The following is an 18702-nucleotide window of genomic DNA, read 5'->3' on the forward strand; positions in this document are numbered from 1 at the left end:
AGAATGAAAACGAGAGAGAGAAAGGATGGAATTTAGCACATGAAAGCAATCTGATTACAGTCAAAAATCAATTTATATACAGTTGCAAGACTTCCGCTTGGTCTCGGCTTACGGCTCTTTTCTTTTTGCATTTCAACGATTCCCGCCCCAAATTGTTTTCTGCCCCGGCATTTGGCTATATCGAATCGGTGGTGGTGCCGCATTGTTGCATGCACCTAGTATCGCATATCTGGCATCTGCACAGTGGCTCCTGGATTCCTGCTGCCGTCAGCAGCTTCAGGGCACTGATTTACGAGTCCTGTGAGAGTTGCTTGACTTAAAAAACTTTTCGCCGTCTTTGGATTTTCGTAAGGATTCTTTTTTAGCCGGTTTTCCAGTTGCTTGGGGAACCTTAGTTATCCTCTGAATAAATCTACAGATGCTATATTCTATTCTTAGTGATTAATAACGGATTCCCTATGGTCTACATATTTCACATATCCTTCCCTCTTATACTTACACAGAACATCCAATCTCATGTCGACTGTGACGGGATCACCCACGCCATTGTCGGCGGTGCACTGATAGACGCCCGCCTGCTGGCGCTCCAGCTTCTCCAGGGTCAGTATAGGTCCGTCGCCGATCCTTGCCGTGGACTTGTTAGCGCCGCTCTGCAAGGATAAGGAAATACACAGGACTGGAGTATTCTGTGGCGCTTTGTAAACAGAGTGGCAACAAATTGAATCAATCGCAGACAGCTTCTGGCTCGACAAAAATGATGTCGGCGAGAGTGCAAGGAGCAAATGTCAAAAGACAAATGCTGTTGGCAAGCGAAAAAGTACGGAGACGAAATGAAACAAAACAAAACCCAAATGAAGACATCTCCCCGACGAAAAACTCGCTCCGCCTGCTCAGGGTCCGGGGCAGGGGGCAGAGGACATGGGGCAAAAGCCAAGTTGCACAAATATAGGATGTGGAGCATGCAAAACTGGATGTAAACACAGACATCGAAGCGAGTCTCAAAGGGCCAAAAAGGGCGTTGTAGCAAGTCAGCTTTCTGGCTGCGAGCGTCTTTTCTTTGGCAACCGGCTTGGCTTGGTGGGGTTTTCCTCGATCTGGCTCTGGCTTTGGCTCTGGCCTGGGCCAAGTAACGCCCAGGGGGAACACGTGTCAACGTGAGCTCCAAAGACAGCCCAAAACACGACGGAAACGCTGGGCCAGATTGAAATGGAATGGGGTGACACGGCAGCCCCCTAGTACTGTCTTTCGGCGAGCAGGTGCAAGAGGAGTATGAGTAGGGGCAAGAGCAGGAACAGGAGCCCTGGAATCTCTGGATGAAGGCGGGTCTAACTCATCGTACCTTCCTAGGAGCAAACAAATCGAACGGAAATGTCAAATGCGCCAAAGTGCAGTAATGCAAACGAGACTTTTACCCAAAATGTGGAAGCCCTGACATGGACATATAAGGTGCACAGACATTCGTGGAGTCCCTGCAACGACACTTGCTTTATTGCAAGTTTGTTTGCGAATGGAAGTAAAAAATCACACTGCAAATAAAAGTGAGACTCTTAATTTGTTAAAATTGAAACTTATATAACTTATAAATCAATAGAAAACTAGAAAGGAAATCCTAGTTACTAATTAGATTGTGGGAAATAGTTAATAGTGAAGCAAAAAATGTGTAAATATAATTTCTGAATGCATATTTGTGATAGTTTTTATTAGGTTAACAACTCTGCATATTGAATTTAAATTATAAAAACATTTAAAATTTAAACATTTATGAATTCGTATTTCTAGAGCTGTTTTCTAAGTCTAATAACAGAATAATAATCTAATCTAAAAAATTTATGACACTATTATCCTCAAATATTATCTGCTGTAAAAAATCAAGATTATAAGCTCAGACTCTAGTGGATTTCTTCGAATGTATCATCTGTGTGTGTGTGTGTTCTTCCTGTGCGAGTGACACTGACAGTGTCTGGGTCACCTTCCGGTTGCCAGCTGGCACGCCTGCTCCCCCAGAGCAAAGCTATCTGCTGGGTAGCATACTTTTGTGGGTCTATGAATCGCATTAATTACGCCTTGACTACACACAGGCAAAGCCTGGCTCCCTCGCTCCCGAACGGCAACCTGCAATCTCTGCCACCTTTGGAAGTTGCTGTCGCTGACAGTGATTTAGTGTAAATTCTCTGGCCTCGAATCAATGCCAGATTCAGAGTCAGAACCTGGATCCTCAGCCGAATATATAGCCGTGCTCTACACAAAGCGTAATGGGAAACTGATGTATTGAGGGACCGCTCGCTGTGTCTCTGCTGCTCCAGTTGGCAAGTGGATAAAGTTCTCGAAATTAGCAGCGAGAACTAATTGCCGACTCGCATAGCATCCACATTTGCAAGTCATATAAGTCGGCATGAATTCCCACTCCCAGTTTGGACCCGTTTTGGCCCCGTTTCGGCCCCGTTTTGGCCCACTTTGAATAGCTGGCAAATATGTTATCCCTTTGTTGCCTCATGCGTAAAATTATGTGTTTGTTGAATTCATAATTGCCTCCCATTACAGCCACATGCCGCAATCGTAGATGCTGCCGCCTTGCGATTTATCATTTCACTTTTTGTTTGCTCGCCTGTTTGTCGAGGGGAATGTGTTGAAAACTTTGAGTGATGGGATATTTTGTTGATTTATAATACAAACACACGCAGTCGTATCTAGCTGGGCGTAGCTGTGTGTGACTTTAATGTAAGCGAATCAGTTTTAATTAATAAGCAAAAGCAACCTTGGCTGGCCCGAAAGACCCTGAGAAAAGCCGAGGCGAAACTTTTCCCGTAGGACTCGCCATTCTGAGAAGTGGCCGCGCTAAAGAGCTTAAAAGCGAGCTCTGGCCGAGCGAAACTGAAGCTCAAGTGAAAGTGAAATCTGAAGGGGAAAGTGCTTAACAACTGACCCCACGCAGCTTACTGGTAAGCACGGACAGGCATCCCGCCCGCTGGGAGGGAGCGCAATTTAAATTTACATAACGATGCGAAACAGTTGCGAGAATTAAATTCAATTAAACTAAATGAAATTCACTTAAATGGCATTGGAAGGAGCGCGGAATGGCGAGCAGCAGTGGAACGAACCTTCTTGGTCCAGTAAATGGATGGCACCGGATTACCGGATCCCTTGCACTCCAGCGTAATGGGTCCTCCTTTCCTCGCCTGCAGCTGCCCGGATGTGGGTATGGCCCGGACGCTCGGTGGCACTGTGGAAGAGTGGAGAAGCAGAGCGTGGAATTCATTTCAAATCGGTGGCTAATTGATGCACGGAGGCACTTGTCAAATGTAAATCCGTGCCCCCAAATGCTGTGCCAACATGTCGACGCTTACTCACCCAATATCTCAACTGTGTGCACTTGATCACGATTTATTTTGTCACTGATTTGACAAACATAATCCCCGGCGTCTTGGGGCTCCAAATCGGATATCTCTAAATTATAACCATCTATCAGTCTTACGCGCTCATCCCGTGTAACCATAATGTTGGAGGCAGTGAGCACATTTGGTCCCCGTCGCCACAGAAGGACGAAATTGCCTGAAAGAAACAGATACAGATACAGATAGAGATAGGGATAGAGATAGAGATACAGAGCGAGAGTGTGGGGGGTCCTATAAGCAGATGAAAAATATAGAGTGAAATGTGTCTTCTCGTTGGCTGCGAAATTTATTGTAAAATGCCGCAATATAAACATGAAGCATTTTGCTACCAGCGTAGACATATACTTTCAGCTGTCACTGGGCCAGGCAAAGTTGCAGGCAAGCAGAAATAGTTTTCGTCCTCGGGATACACATATCTGTATCCTTCCATCTCGGGTCCGGCGCCTCCCTCGCCGAGTTGAGCGAACATTCTGCAGATTCAGTTCTGTTTGTCTATCCGGAGGTCCTGTGTGTGGGCTGCTGTTTTCATCTATTTTTTAGTATGTTTGCTCATATAAATGACATAATTTCGCAGATGTTGCTGGCATAATTCTTTGGTTTTTTTTTTATTCTTTGCATATTTTATACCGCTTTAGTTTTTGCCCCTGAATCGCCTTCTCACTGGCCGTCTTTATTGTTGTCGTCGCCGCAAAAAGGGAAACGAGAATTTGCTAAATGAGATTAAGTGGCGTATAATATGTTTATTTATTTTGTGTGCTTAAGTTCTGAATGAGCCGGCGAGCATCGGCCCAGACCCCTACGAAACCCCGGGCTCCTCCGCTCCGCCGGCTTCGAACAATTTATGAACTTGTATTTATTATGGAAATATTAAAAAAAATAAACGTGGAAAAGCGCCGCACGGACATATTACGTATACGTGCTATAAAACCGAAATCAGAGTTGTGTAAACACGACATTCACGACGGTTGCCCAGTGTAAGAGGGGCGTGGCATCCGCCCCCATTCGTCCTTCGGTCTGCCTGGCTGGTCTGGGCAGCGCTTGTTGGAATATGATTTTCAGCATTCGAAATATAAAATTTTAATGAAATGTTTTTATTTTTCCGACCTCCCCGGCTCCGCATCACTGACCCCGCAGTGTTAACTTGTGTGTGTGTGTGTGTGTATATATGGTCGCCAGCTGACATTTTCCTGACCTTAAGCTGCCATTAAATAATCACGGCTTAAAATAATGCATTATTAATGGCGCTTTAAAAATGCATACGTGTATCCATAATGAGAGTGTTCAGTTGGGCGTTGGGCGTGCTTCCGGTTATTAACGGAATGCAAACGAAACTCTGACCACTTCAAATGTAAATAAAACGCCTAAAAGTTATAACAAAAGATGGGCAATCCAACCCCAGAAAAAAAGTCTCCCCAATTCCGGAAGCTTAAACTCGAGCAATCATCGTTTTATTGCGCTCGATTATTATTGAATTGAGTCGAGAATCGAGTCCTGCGGAGCAAGTGCCCGGCACTTTGTGGGATGATTGTGCCAACGGAAGGGCAGGTGGTGGAGGATTTTATTTTGATTTCATATTAGTCCTTGCCAGCCCGGCTCCTGCATTTTATTAGAGTCTAATGGCTGTATATTGATATTGTGGAGAGCGGCGGCGCGGAGGGGGATTGCTATAAAAATTTCATTTTATTGCCCGTCAATTTCGACATATGAATTTGTACGGAAGTTAAGGGAACCCTCGCATAATTTTTGGGTCGACTCTATCTTACATAAGCCGCCCCTGCAGATGGGTTTCAATTGCCAAATGAATTGCCACCCGAACCAGCCCCCAGACCCTTTTCAAGAGACCTTAGGTGAAAGCAATTTGGTAAGTCAATAGGTTGCGGGGTCCAGCAAAGTCCACAGGCCAATGAAAATCCAATTTATAACTGCGCTCAATATATATTGACCGCCGTTTCTGTCTGCCATTCACCGGGCGTCAACATGACGTATACGTATTCGATTCGCACATATGTGTCGCTTGTAGCTTGTAGTCCATGTACAATGCAGCGAACGGCAATCAATGAACGGCTTCATAGACCATTTGATACTTAATTTCTTTTATTGGATTAAGGGCTTGTGCCGGCCACCCGTTCTCTGCTGTTTCTGCTTGACCTCGCCGGCGGCTCTCGGTGCATGAAAGCTGCAATCAAACCCTCACCATGTCATCCGTCGTTAAAAGCTGAACCGGATTGATGACAGTGCTGCAAAAAAGTACACGGAGTACTGGAGTGGTGACGGTGCCAGTACCGCAATGAGTACAAAGTGCATCGGGGAGATTGTCGCCAACAAATGGCGGAAGCCCTGCGAATCACTTCCTCCTACGGCTGTTTGATTATTTAGCACAAACTTTAAGAGTACTTCGAGTTTAATGATGCAACTTTTGAAAATCGCACTGCAGTTAGATTTGATTTAGAATTTTAAATGCGAGCTGTTCTTAAACAACAGCTCAAGGCGCAGATTGAAAATCTGTGTTGTACAGTTGAATCAGCCTCAGAAAATGTCGAAACATCAGGCGTTAATGGGAAATCATTGCAATTTAATGTGTTGGCAAGTGAATCGAATTAAATGAAAATATTTTTCGAAAAAAAGAGCTCCATACAAAACGACACATACGGAAATACACACGGCAGTTTTTGAACATGCACTTGTAAAAAAAAACTTACATTTACTTGTAAACTATAATTGAAATAAATGTAAAATAAAATAAGACAAAAACCTTAAAATGTTTGTATAAATTATTGCGTAAAAATATCAAATATCAACACAATAGATTGATTTTAGATTTTATAGATTAGATAGATTTTATACAAATTTGTCATTGTTTGAGGGATTGATTATGATCGATTGTTTTATACAAAAAAATAAAGGACATTTATATTTTTTATAGTGTTTCATCCATTTGATCTGCATTGGCTTTCCCCAATCCGGGGAGCGGGAAACTTTGACTGATGTCAATCCGGGCGATTTCGTGCATGCTGCGCGGACTGTCGTCGTTGCCATCAATGTGCAATTTATTTTCATTTGCTGCGAACGGTTAATTGCATTTTATTTATTGGCTTGTCAACAGCAGTCGCAATTTAAACCGTTCTCCTTGTTCGCCGCTCAACTGGGTCAAAATTAAAGCGGTCGCAGCGATAATGACTCTGGCGCTCCGCACGCTCTGGAAAGCCATCAGCTCGGTCAATATTAGTTGAAATTGTTTAGTCCGGGTAAATATTCAGCTGGCCTTTAATTGATTAAAATTCGATTTTTCCCTGGCGGACCACATTATCCGTAGTATTTCTTGCTGCTGCCATGGGACACGTCAGACTTGCCACCGTCCTGCTACGCCCAGGATATTGACGGAAGCGTAAAAGTTCTGGTGGCACTTAGCGACATAATAAACTTAGTTGGCCAGCAAACCCGATTTGGCAAGGGCTGGCTAAGTGCTTGCATTGGCCAAGCGTCAAAGGTGAATATGCTACCGCATACCGCAAGGCTCTTTCGTTGGAATTTCCTTAATTAAAATATGCACATGCAAAATGTGTTTGGCAATCAAAGTTCAGGACATTGTTTGATATTTTCACACAGAGCTAATTGAAGTCGAAGCTAGAAAGTTATGGCATATTTTAATGCGAGTCCGAATCCCATCTCAAACAGCAGCTGCTCATGCATCCATGGGCAATCAAATGTCATTTTATTTGCAGCCCAGCCAAGCTGCATTCACGCATGGATTGCATTTAGTTTTGCCATTGATTGCCTGCCGCCTATGTTAGGCCGGGCTAAATCGAAAGTAGAAATCTATAAACTGGCGAGCGCAGAACCTAGATCCGGGAGCCGGGAATAGAGGCCAGCCCTGAACTCCATTTGGTCGTGACATGCGGCAGTCGACGTTAATCAGCCAAATTTATTTGCTGCCAATATGTGTGAGGCTGCATATTTGCCCAGCCGATTTAAAAATGCGAAGGGAAAAATGTGTCGACGCGTATGGTTTGTGCTGGCCAGGCCCAAAGCGACAATCTGCTGACAGCTGTTGGTTGGCCAAATGCTGTCGCCATTGTCGTTGTTGTCGCACACGAATATTAAATTTATGTGAAGTGACATTTTGCCTAAACACATTTGCATATATTTTGCATAATTTGAGCCGCCTCTCGTCGAAAATATTATTATTATTGTTCGCCCCTGTCCATGGCGTGTGTATTTTTATGAACGCATTTTCACATCGAAGCACCAATAACGCCGGATTAATTATACCGCCATCGAACTCACCCAGATTCTCCACCTGGCAGGGCAGGACGAGAGTGTCCCCGACGACGGCGCGGTAGGTGTGTCCGCGGGAGAGGAACCGTGGCTGCGGGGCGGTCAGCGAGGAGGGAGCGGCCTGCTGCGACTGCTGAACGTTGCTCATCGAGCGGCTGTTGCTGCCTGCGAATGAAACGGAGCGGGAAAGGTGAAAAAGTGGTTAGTTTGTGCTTGTTAACGGAAACAAATACATATCAGTTTCAGGCGTGTGACTAATCCAGGGGAAGCTTTATTATTACGACTAGGGCTGGACACAATTCTATATGAAAATTTAATAATTTAAAAATATAATTGGTGTACCACAGAAATACCTATAAACTCATGATTATCTATAGCATTATGCACTGCATCGATGCTTATCTGAGAAGTCAATTTTTTAGATATTATTATGTTCATGTACCCTATCGGTGTCCAGTGTGCACTCCTGCTTAGAAAGCTCACCCATCGATGGCAATTTGTTTCCGTATGAATGGCTTTCAATTAGCATAAAAATGTAGCAACGCGTCCTTCCCGTTTGCCCCGAGACCCCAGGACTCCCAGGATGCCAATAAACGCGTACTGCGATGCGCTACTGCTCACGATCCCGAACGGCCGGAGGACACGGCCCTGGCCGGATAGAAGTCACCCGTCCCGGCTGCTGCTCGGTGTGTGTGACCCCGTCAGAGACAGAGACAGAGACCCCGTCCCAGCCAGAGTGTGTGTTAACGCACTCGCTGGGCCTCGGGGGCATCGTTTCGCCCGCACCAACATGACCGGCGTGAAAATTGCTGTCACCCGCCAACCGGAGGTCCCTTCTATGGCGGCCGGAGTACAGTGCCGCACCGTGCCCTCTGTCTGCCCCGTTTTTGTGTCTGATCCAGGCACGCAGCCTGGCCGGCTATCGGCGACAAATGAGCGCAGCGAGGTGTAACAAATGCCCGGGCAGAGCTAAATGCAGTTCAAGAGCAGGTCCTGCGGGGCGGCAACAGGACACCAACGCAGCGTAACAAATTTGATTACAACAACTGCCAAGAAAATGCAGTCGAGGAGCCAGAGGAGTCGGCCAAAGGACGCCCCAAGGAGCCGAAAACGGCAACATCAGCAAACAGGCCAAAAGTTGCCTCAGCTCTCTGCCGACTGCACTTTTCCGTTTTCTGTGGGTTCCCTCGCTCGTTTTATCTTTTACGATACTCCCGGACACGGACACTGGCACGGACACTCCTCCCCTTTGACCCACCTGGCGGGAGTCTTTGCTTTTAGCCGCCCCCGCTTCTTAAGAGACACTTTTACAGGTCCTTAGCGCCCAACGGACATAAAAGGACATTTTCGCAGATCATCATTTCATGGTGCGGGTTGGTCGCAGGCAGAGGCGGAAACAAAGGAAGCGGGTGGGAATTGGTCAGGCTTTAATGCTGGACAAGGACATGGCCCGGGCGAATTTGTCGACCCTCAGATTTTATATTGTCTCGAGACAAAAGCGCACGCTTGTGTGAAATTGCAAAAATTTTGCAGCCAAATGAACTTTAAGACGCAAGCCGCACACCAGCACCAACCTTTAGACTTAGTAATAAAAGAGAGTAACTTTTTACTGGGCCACAAATGTGAAAGACCGTGGTACCTTAAGGCGATCTTGTATGTTTTCAATTATATGTACCTCCTAGACAGATACTAACCAATACATTATAGAAAGAGGTTTGTATTGATTTACATACAAAAAAGTGCTTAGAAAAAGGTAGATGCACTTTATTTGGTATGCCTAAAAAGTTAGCTTATCCCGATATGTGTCCTAAACTGAGTAATTTAGGCGAGGACAATATAGCCTGACACTTTGCAAGTGCCGGGTAAAAAAGTGTCGGACGGGGGAGGACATATGGAGAGCCTTAAATCTCCTTTATGCCCGGGACACTCTCGTGTTGCTCGACTGCCTGTCGAAATACGAGCTGGCCTCTGCGTTAATATCTCGGCATGCATAAATATGTCTGGGCCTTGCAGGCGGCGCGATATGCACTCCGTCCCTTTGAGGCGCCTTCCGAAATTAGAGTTTTGCATATGAATTTCATGCAAAACTCTTGGCCAGGACAGGCAAGTCGTAGTCGCAGTCGTAATCGTAGACGTGGTCGCCTCCTTTGCTGCCGGTCATTCGGGCCAAAAGGACCCAAGTGGCACATGTCGAGGCTCCTGCACATATTTTTCAACTGACCAAAAATGCAGTTGGCCTTAAATTGCATGCATGAAATGCATTAAACATGCAAACCACTTCGCACCGAGTAAGCCGACGAGGAGGAAGGTGATTTGTGTGGGTTTTTGGGTGTGCGTAAGCCTCGACCGAGGACACGAATGGATAGAATGGGGCTCCCCGGGGGAGGGCATGTTCATAGGCGCATTAAACAATTTTAAAGTGGTTTCCAACTATGCACAAAATTGCATTAAAACTGGGAAAAAGGAAGACAGACAGAGAGCTCCGATGGAATGGAAAACACAGTTTGTTCGCTCCCGGGAACAATGCACAGAGAGAAACGAATCTGAAACTCAAAATGGAGAGGAATTTTTCTTCTTTAAGTGGACTTTAAATAAATTAATTAGAAACTTTCGTGATTTTGAATTTTAAAAAAATAAGATGGATGCATGCATATGTGGCTGTGTGACGGTTTAAAGTCCTGTCCCAACTTTAAGCGTCCTTAATACACAATTTACACCGCACATTTACCACGTTGCTGCATAGTAGCGCTGCACGAAACGCACAACTTTCGCCACTTCCGCACCAAACACTTTCTCTCTGTCCGCGTTGAAAAATGAGCGCCATTCGGGCTTGTTTTGTCCTCGCTGCCGCGAAAGTGTGTCACATGAGTATAAGTCCGCCGTACAGTGCGCACTCGCACGCAGAGCACTTACATCAAAAATGCATACAACACTGCAGCTGCTGTCGCCGTTCGGCGAATGTGAGTGAGAGTGCGTCTGCTCACCGCACTATAAACTCGATTTGGTGGCCCTTTGATAACTCGCCTAGCCGATACCCATTGTTCCGGGATAACCCCTTCTAGTGCTTCCTGCTCTGATTGATTTTCATCCACAAATATCCCCAGCATGTTGCTGGAAAAACGTTGCGAAAAGCGCAGTTTGTTGCTTAAATAATTTATCTCCTGCACAAACACACTCTTAACGCGGCGAGGGTTTTTAGCAGCAAACAACAATGTGGTGAGACGGGAGGGGATGAAGGATGTGGCCATCAACATGGTAGCATATATAGTGACGCTGCCTGCCATCAAGTGCACCACAAGAAACTAGATATTTTTAGTTAGTTTATAATAGTTACAGGTACTCAATAGTTCCTGAATATAAATATGGGCTTATGTTGAGCTTAGCTTTTCTTTCCAGCAAGTTTATGCATTAAGTTTCTGTTTGTTGCTCTCAAAACTAGAAAGATGCCTTAAAAGTTATCACAAAAATATAAACACTTTGCTTTCCCTGTATGAGCCATATATCTCCGCTTTCCGGCTGCCTGGAATGCAGTTGCCGCTTGCCACCTGACAAGGTAGTGGCAGTGGTTGAGCTTCGCTACCAGCGGTGACTGTGGCATGTGCGACTGCTTTGTAAGCGAAGCGAGAGCATTGGCATACCTTGGCCAAAGGCCTCCGATCCGTTGAGCTCAGCTCAGTTTCTGTTCAGTTCCTGTGGCTGCGAGCCGGCAGCAATCTGAATAGCTTGCCACATGGCTGCGTCGAATCGATGCGAGGCACTGCGAATTGTTTGGCCCAAAATCAGCTGGAGCTGCAACATCTCGCTGCTGCTCATTTGCGTTCTGCGGCCTCGGCAATAGCTTGCATGCGATTCGAATTGCGATTGTTTTGCGACAGCGACATTGCGGTTGGCAATGAGAAGCATCCCCGTGTCACCGGCGACTGATATATGTGCATACATATGTATGCCCTCCATTTCCATTTCAGCCATTTCCCAGGCATTGCACTAAATTTGTTGCATTATTTTTGGCGGACAGGGAAGCCCGCACATGCAGCAGCGTTTTCTCATTTCCGGTGCGTGGTCGCCGCTTCTATCTTTGCTCTGCTTTCTGCTCTGCGGTTTAGTTTACACGCCAGAACATTTTTCCCACGGTGCTGCTGCCACTGCCACTTGTGATGCTGCTGGCAGGAATTCTCGGGTTGCGGGAAGAGCAGCAGCAAAAGCAAGGGTAGGGGCCAGGGGCGGTAGCTTTCTATTTTGTGGCTATATTGGGACTGTCACAAAAATAGCTTTAACCTTGGCTTGGAATTTCAAAACCGCCAAAGGTATGCTATAGTATAAGATTTCCGTACTTGAAGCTAATTTAGTCTGAAATAACTAAGAAACTCTAGACATTTTCCCAGATATTTAGAACTCCCTAAAATATAAATACAACTAAATATAGAAAGAATATTCGACAAATGCCATGTTTTTTATATTTAGTATACATTTCAAGGAGTATTTGTTTTGAAAATAAATAAAAGCTCCCATAGGAAATTGCCTTGTTCCGTCTCTGGCTAGGGCCATAGTTGCAAGAGCAACATCAGCAACATCAGCAGCGGCAATACCTGCAACACGGCAGCCACACTTTGTTTCATTAAAACTTTTGCCACGTGTCGTAAGTGCATGTGTGTGTGCTTGTGCCGGGGTGTTGGTGTTGCTGTGTTTGTATATGATCAGCATCTTTGCTTGTTTTGCCATTTGTTTAGTGCTTACTACCCCTATCCTCTCCCCCTGCAACCGAGCTCACCCTGCCCCAGCTCACCGGGCGCGCTATCTGCATTTCAATGCATTTTAAAATATGCATGCCGGCGACGTAAGGAGGAAAAGCAAGAAAAACTAACCGAAAAGCGAAGGTGAGGAACAAATATTTTAGTTAACCGGCAGAGAGTGAGAGAGAAAATGTTCATTACACTTTTGTGTTTCTGTTTTCGTTGAGCATTTTCGCCGTTCGGCAGCTCCTTGGCTGAGATTTCCATGCATATGGAGCGGAGAGCCGCGGGACACGTTGCCACACCTGCCAGGGATTTCCTAGCCACCCACATCCCTCCCCCCCTTCCACACACTCTCAGCATATTGCATTTTCTGTTATTCTCCCTTGTTGCATATTTAATGCATGCAAATTATTTACGGTGTCGACTTTTAGCCCGCGGCCATGGAGCAGCATTTGTGTGTGTTTCTTTCTTTTTGTTTTCTTTAAAGCGCTGCGGCCAATTCATTTTTATTGCCTGCAATTTCCCAGCCCCACCTCAGGCCCAGCCCATTAGGGGATGCTGGATGCCACCTCTATTTCCACCAGGAAAGCCCACCTGAATGGCATCTGGTAAGCCCCAGTGACTTGGCTGACTTGGGAGTCGTAAGTGCATTTATCAAAATCCTCTTTCCCACCAGAAGGTGGGATGGCGGGAAGGCGGCTAGGGAAAAGTGCACGTCAACGACAGAGGCGTGGAAAACGTGCGACGGTCCTGCTACGTCGGCACAGCAATTTCCCAGCAATTTCGCAGAAAAAATGACAAAAAGCGTACGAGTGAAATGTCATTCAAGCAGCGAATGCCATTTACCCGAAACTCAAACTCAAACCCACCATCGGAGCCCATCGGTTTCCATCAGCCAGGTGGAGGGAAAAACCGAGAGGAGTCCTGCCATTTGACACCCGAAATATGCAAATGCTGTCAGCTCCTGCCACCTTTTTCCTTCTTTTCCCCGCTCACTTCCGCTTTCCGATTCCCGTTGCAACAGTGGGCGTGAACTCGTCAAGCTTTCGCGCTTGTCGATAGTCAATCTATTCATCTTTCTAACTGGTTTCACATGTGCTGCCAAAGCTGCCAAGCTGCCACACATCTCATCCCGCCCATTTGCATTGGGGGCGTGGCCGCTGTCAGCATCGAGCTTGACTTTTATGCACATATCATTTGCATAACATTATTTGAGCAGCGTTCACTCCACACCACCCTCTGGCGCATTAAATTTTGAAATGCCAAATAAATCCGCAAGCGAAATGCTATTTTTTCGAGCTATTTTCGTTTACGTTTGCACTTAGCATGCACTGCACTTTGCACCCGGCATCGACTCCTTACCCGATCCGCTGCTGGTGCTGACAGTTTTCTCAATTTGCATTTGCATTTTCAGTTGCAGTTCGAGTTCGAGTTTGAGCCACGTTTGATTTACGCTTGTTGACGCTGCACTTGGCGTATGCGTAATAAGCGTGTGAGCTCAGGACTCTCCATCTCCATCCAAAAGGGGTTGCGCCAGACTCGTAAATTGTTTTATTGCCTTGTCATGGCTGAGCATCCTTGGAGCTCCTTAAGGAGCCCAGACCATAAACTTATTATGGATTCGTGTTATTTATTTGGCAATTTATATTTCATGCACACTGGCAAAACCCTTTAAATTAAATAATAAAAACAAAGCGCGCGCATGGAGGAACGGAACGAACCCCTTAGTTCGCTGAGCCAGCAAAACGGGAAAAGTCAGAAAAGGAAAAGCCATGCGGCAAAAAACAGACGAGTTCCTTCGCACCCCTGGCGGCGCACAGCGATATATACGAGTGTTAAGCGTATAAGGCAGATAAAGGAGCCGGGAAAAAATAAAAATATTAAAGCGGAAAACGTGTGGACCTGACTGGGAGGCTATGTATTTGAAAATGCTGGCAATTGCCCTAGAAACACGCACATAACCGCACGCACATGTTGGCCTAATAAGCGAGGGGAAGTGCGAGGTGAAAAACAACCTACATATATATCTGCCACAAGGACACATCCACATCCGTATCCCATCCACATCCTGCGCCGTAAATCAAACTTCTCAATAGACAGAAATGTTTGCGGTTATATATTGACAGGAATTTTCACTAATATTTTACACACAAGCACACTTGGAGAAGTTCTATGTGCCGCAAAAGGGAAAGGCAAGCGGAAGGCATTTTCCGCAGAAACCCTCGCTCACACGGCGTATGAGTAATGACGCCGGCTTACGGCACTTGTGCACCGAGCTAATTTGAATTTTAAGGCCATTTCCAAGCACCACTCCGATTTCAATTGCTCGGAAGCCTGTGACCGGCTTCGGCTGTAGTGGCGACCATTAATTTGCAACGCCTCAAAATTGTTTACGAAACATTAAGCAATTGCAGTGGCAGCGAAAAAACAGCATTAAATATACAACATAGTTGCTCTGCAGTCGCACCAGAACGGTCCCCAGAGTTAGAGGCGGCAGTGGGCGGTGGCGGAGACGGACCCACGGTATCACATTAAGAATTTAAATTAATTAAATTAAAATGCGTGTAGTTGTTGCTGCTGCGGCTTTTGGCCAACCAAGCGACCAAAGCCCGTCTGCTGCCGCAGCTCCCTTCGTCCTGTTCCCGTTCCTGTTCCTGTGCGGTTCCACAGGAGACTGGGTCGGAGGTTTGTTAAAGCTGCCGCAAGATTTGCATAAAGTATAATGGCCATCTTCCTGGTCCGGGTCCTAGCAAAGGAGGACGCCGGCATAAAGGGAAAGGAAGCTGTACGAGAGACTGCGCAGGATGAGGAGGAGGAGGAGGAGGCCCCAGTCCCAGTCCACAGGATGAAGAAACCAACCGAGCGTGGCCATTCAATTTTCATTTTTTTCTCTGGCCACCGTCTTTGAACTTTTCACATTTCTCGTTGCCTTTTTTTCGGCTGTCGCGGAGTATTTGTACTCGTACTTTTTGCACAAGACATTTCCGCGCCGCATGTCCAGTTCCTGTCCAGGCTTTTGGTAGTTGGCTGTTGGCTCCGCTCCTGCCTGCTGGCTGCCCTGACGTTTTATGGCTTGCTCGATGTCTCTTTGGCTTGATTTTCCCAGCCATCGCCTTTTCCTTTGCTTCCTGCTCGTTGTCTGCAGCGAGAGGAGAAATTTCAATTTGATTTTGCTCCTACGATCGTTTTGTTTTATTTCCTGTAGATATCTGCAATTTCGTGTATCAGATTTGCTCCTTTTACAAGCAGCGCCCAATAAAAATTGACTTCGCTCGCTTCCGTCGCCGCCGCCATCGAAAGTTGAGCATTTAAGCTGCCGCTTTTGACTGTTAAACGAACTGATAAATTTAATGCTGCGTTATGGCCGGTCCCTGGATCCTTCTCGTAGTCTAAACAACCGCAGGGCTCCACTGATTATTATGCGCTTAAACTCTGCCCCCTCCGGCCATTGGTTTGGTTGGGAAATTCGAACCGTGAGTGTGCGGCGGCTTATTGTGCGCCGGCTTAACTTACAAATTGCTTTTAATTACCGCCTCAGACTACAGGCAGGAAGCTTAGCTAGTCGGCTCAGCTCCCGACTGCGCCCTCCAAGGTGAGAGTGGCTATAGCCAGAGGGATCAAATCGAAGCTCCCCTCGAGCGGAGCGAAATTCTGTCTGTAGTTTTATTTCCAGTCAGCTGGCAGTGCAAACTTTTACAGCAAATATCCCGAAGGGCAAAAACTTGGGCCAAAAACCATGGAGCACACAGAAATAAACCCACTCTTCTACGCATACACTACGTTTATGTGTATGTAATTGTGGAATTCATTACCATAAATTTATAAGGTAGGTAAACTATCAAGAGACAATAATAATGATGAATAAAACATCCAATGAAAAGCAGTCTAAACAATGTTGTATTTGGAAAACCGCGAAAAGATAAATTCAAGGCCACCCACTTGATGGTAGGGTTTTCTGGTACACTACAAGCCTTAGTCTGATCAGGAATATACAATTAAATAAAATAAAGGGGGATCTGAATTGTTTTAAAGGAAAAAGGAAAGTAAATCCTTTCTCCACCTTCCCTTGTTCGCTGCATTTATGAATTGCTATTCCTGTCAGCCGTTTGACCACTCTTCATGAAATTTATTTCGCCATATGGCCTCCGCATAAACTCAGCCATGGTTGAGAAGGCAGCCATGCTGGCGAACGACCTTTGTCTTTCGGGCCGCCTCATATTTGTGCTATGTGTGTGTTCTTTGAGGCCAAAATGCAAATGTTTGGCCGCCTCGCAAATCCTATTATTTTATTATGAGGGTCATCCGAGCAATATTGTTAATATGAAGAGCAAACAAAGGCTTTCGCCGTCGTCGTCGCAGTCGCCACTGAGCCCTTTCCGCCAAATTAGGCTCATAGCGGCCTATAAACATTCGGATATCTTTTGATAACTTTCGCCGGTCATATAATAAATATATTCACCAAAAGCACGATACCAAAACTTGGCATAATTTAAGGGATATAATCGGATTCGACTTGATAAGCCGACAGCATCCATTTAAAGAGCTTTGGCTTGGGCCAAATTTTCACTATTAGTCCCATTACCGCCGTCCGGATAATTACGTGTATTTAATCACAACAGGAATGCGGTTTAGAAAAACCAAATCCCGCTATCTCCTCCGTGTGTGTGCGCGAGTAGTGTGTGTGTTTGTGTGTGTTTGCCGTTGGCCAATTTTCAGCTAACTAATGTTTGTCTGTTACTTCGCATTGCGCTTATTTCTGCTCATTTATTTAACAGCGTTTCCCCCCCTGTGACTATGACTGTGACTGTGATTGCTGTTTCCCGTCCCTTGTTTTCCTAGCGGTTGACGGTTTTCCTGAATTCTTTCATGAGTTGCAGAACGAACGGAGCGGAGAGTTTGAAAATAAATTAAACGGGATAATTTGTGGTGCGTTTGTTAGCAAAATGTTAATGAGGTCGGTTGTGGGTCTGTCTCTGGGTCCAACTCCGACTCCGACCTCGCATAGGTGACTTCCCCATTTGGATGACAGCGGCAGAGATAGGGCTCCGGGACAGAGCAAACATTTAGCAATGTCAAGCCAAAGGGGCAGTAAATTTCAATTTGTAGCCAGGACCGAGAGTATCATTCAGATTGTTTAAATACCAGCAAAGGGGGAGGCGGCTGCCACTGGAGTCAAATGGAAATGCATACGCACGCAGCCAGACAAATTGGGCAACAGTTTTTCAGATGCCGAGCCAGGACTTTGGCCCTGTTGCTTGTGGTTTCATTTGCTGGGCATAAATCAAGCAGAAAGTGCAGCAGGACTGGCTCCAGACAATCTGTCACCCCCCCGCAGAGCGCTTAGGTTTGCTACAATTTTAAAGATAAACACTCGCCAGCCAGCCAGGCCAGCCTTCCAGTCTGATATCCAGCCAGGCAGTCTGTGTCTCTGGCTCAAAGTTATTTCATATTTAAGCCAAATTTAATGGCCATGTCCAAGTCCAGTGGACAGGACCCAGACGAAGGCAAGCCAAGTCCCTGCTTATGTATGCATGAATATCAATCCCTTTGCCTTTTGCTGTGCTCCTCCGATCTGTCCGGTATTTTTTTCCTGGCCCTGCCTGCATATTTGCAAATCAATTATGCATGGAGCCCATTGGATTCTGAGATATGTCAGTGTATTGACAGCGCTTGAGCACCCTTAGTGACAGTGGAATAAGGGTCGTCGTCTTCGTCTAATTACTTTAATTTAGAACCACAAGAGAAGCGGCTGCAATCGAATGGGAATTCCGAATCAAAGTCAGTGCAACTGGGTCGAACAGCTGCGAGTTTGCCAAGTCGAAAGTTATCGGCGGCCAAGTGAGGGCCAAGCAAATGTTGTCTGCGCCGGAAACGGAAACAAGCTGTGCACACGAGTGGAGGCGGCCAAAAGAAAGTCAGCCTTGCAGCCCTTCGAGGAGAGCCAGAGATTGTCGTTGCCGGCGCAGTTAGTCAGCAAGTCGGTGCAGTAAATGGGGCGAACAGAAGCGGCAAGAAATACAAAAAAATACCAAAAGTAAAGAGCCAGCAAGGAATAATCCTGAGGCAGCAGACGGAATGCTGCTTAGTTGACTCCATACTCGCTGGCGGAGGCAGGCAGGAAGGAGCACTGGCGCTCCTTGCACTCCACTCGTGCCCCACATGCGGCATGCATTCGAGTGTAGTTTGCTTTTAATTCAGCATGGAAAATGAAATTGAAAACTGTGCCAAATGTGAGCACTGCACAGACACAAGCCACCGCAGTGGCGCGCTCAGATAGACAAACTTAGTACATTGGCACTGAG

The 18702-nt window shown here is 46.1% G+C and overlaps 1 protein-coding gene across 1 annotated transcript in view; it reads right to left on the reverse strand.

The window, feature by feature from the left end:
* klg (klingon) overlaps positions 1–18702 on the reverse strand; it is a 62085-nt gene that overhangs the window by 4976 nt on the left and 38407 nt on the right. The window contains exons 3-6 of the mRNA XM_017164825.3: positions 7677–7832; positions 3349–3549; positions 3099–3220; positions 500–650 (exon numbers count right to left, since the gene is read on the reverse strand). Of these exons, the coding sequence (XP_017020314.3) occupies positions 500–650; positions 3099–3220; positions 3349–3549; positions 7677–7832 (630 nt within the window). The remainder of the gene's footprint in view (positions 1–499; positions 651–3098; positions 3221–3348; positions 3550–7676; positions 7833–18702) is intronic.

The sequence above is a fragment of the Drosophila kikkawai genome, chromosome 3R (assembly GCF_030179895.1).
Source record: "Drosophila kikkawai strain 14028-0561.14 chromosome 3R, DkikHiC1v2, whole genome shotgun sequence".
NCBI classification, from domain to species: domain Eukaryota; kingdom Metazoa; phylum Arthropoda; class Insecta; order Diptera; family Drosophilidae; genus Drosophila; species Drosophila kikkawai.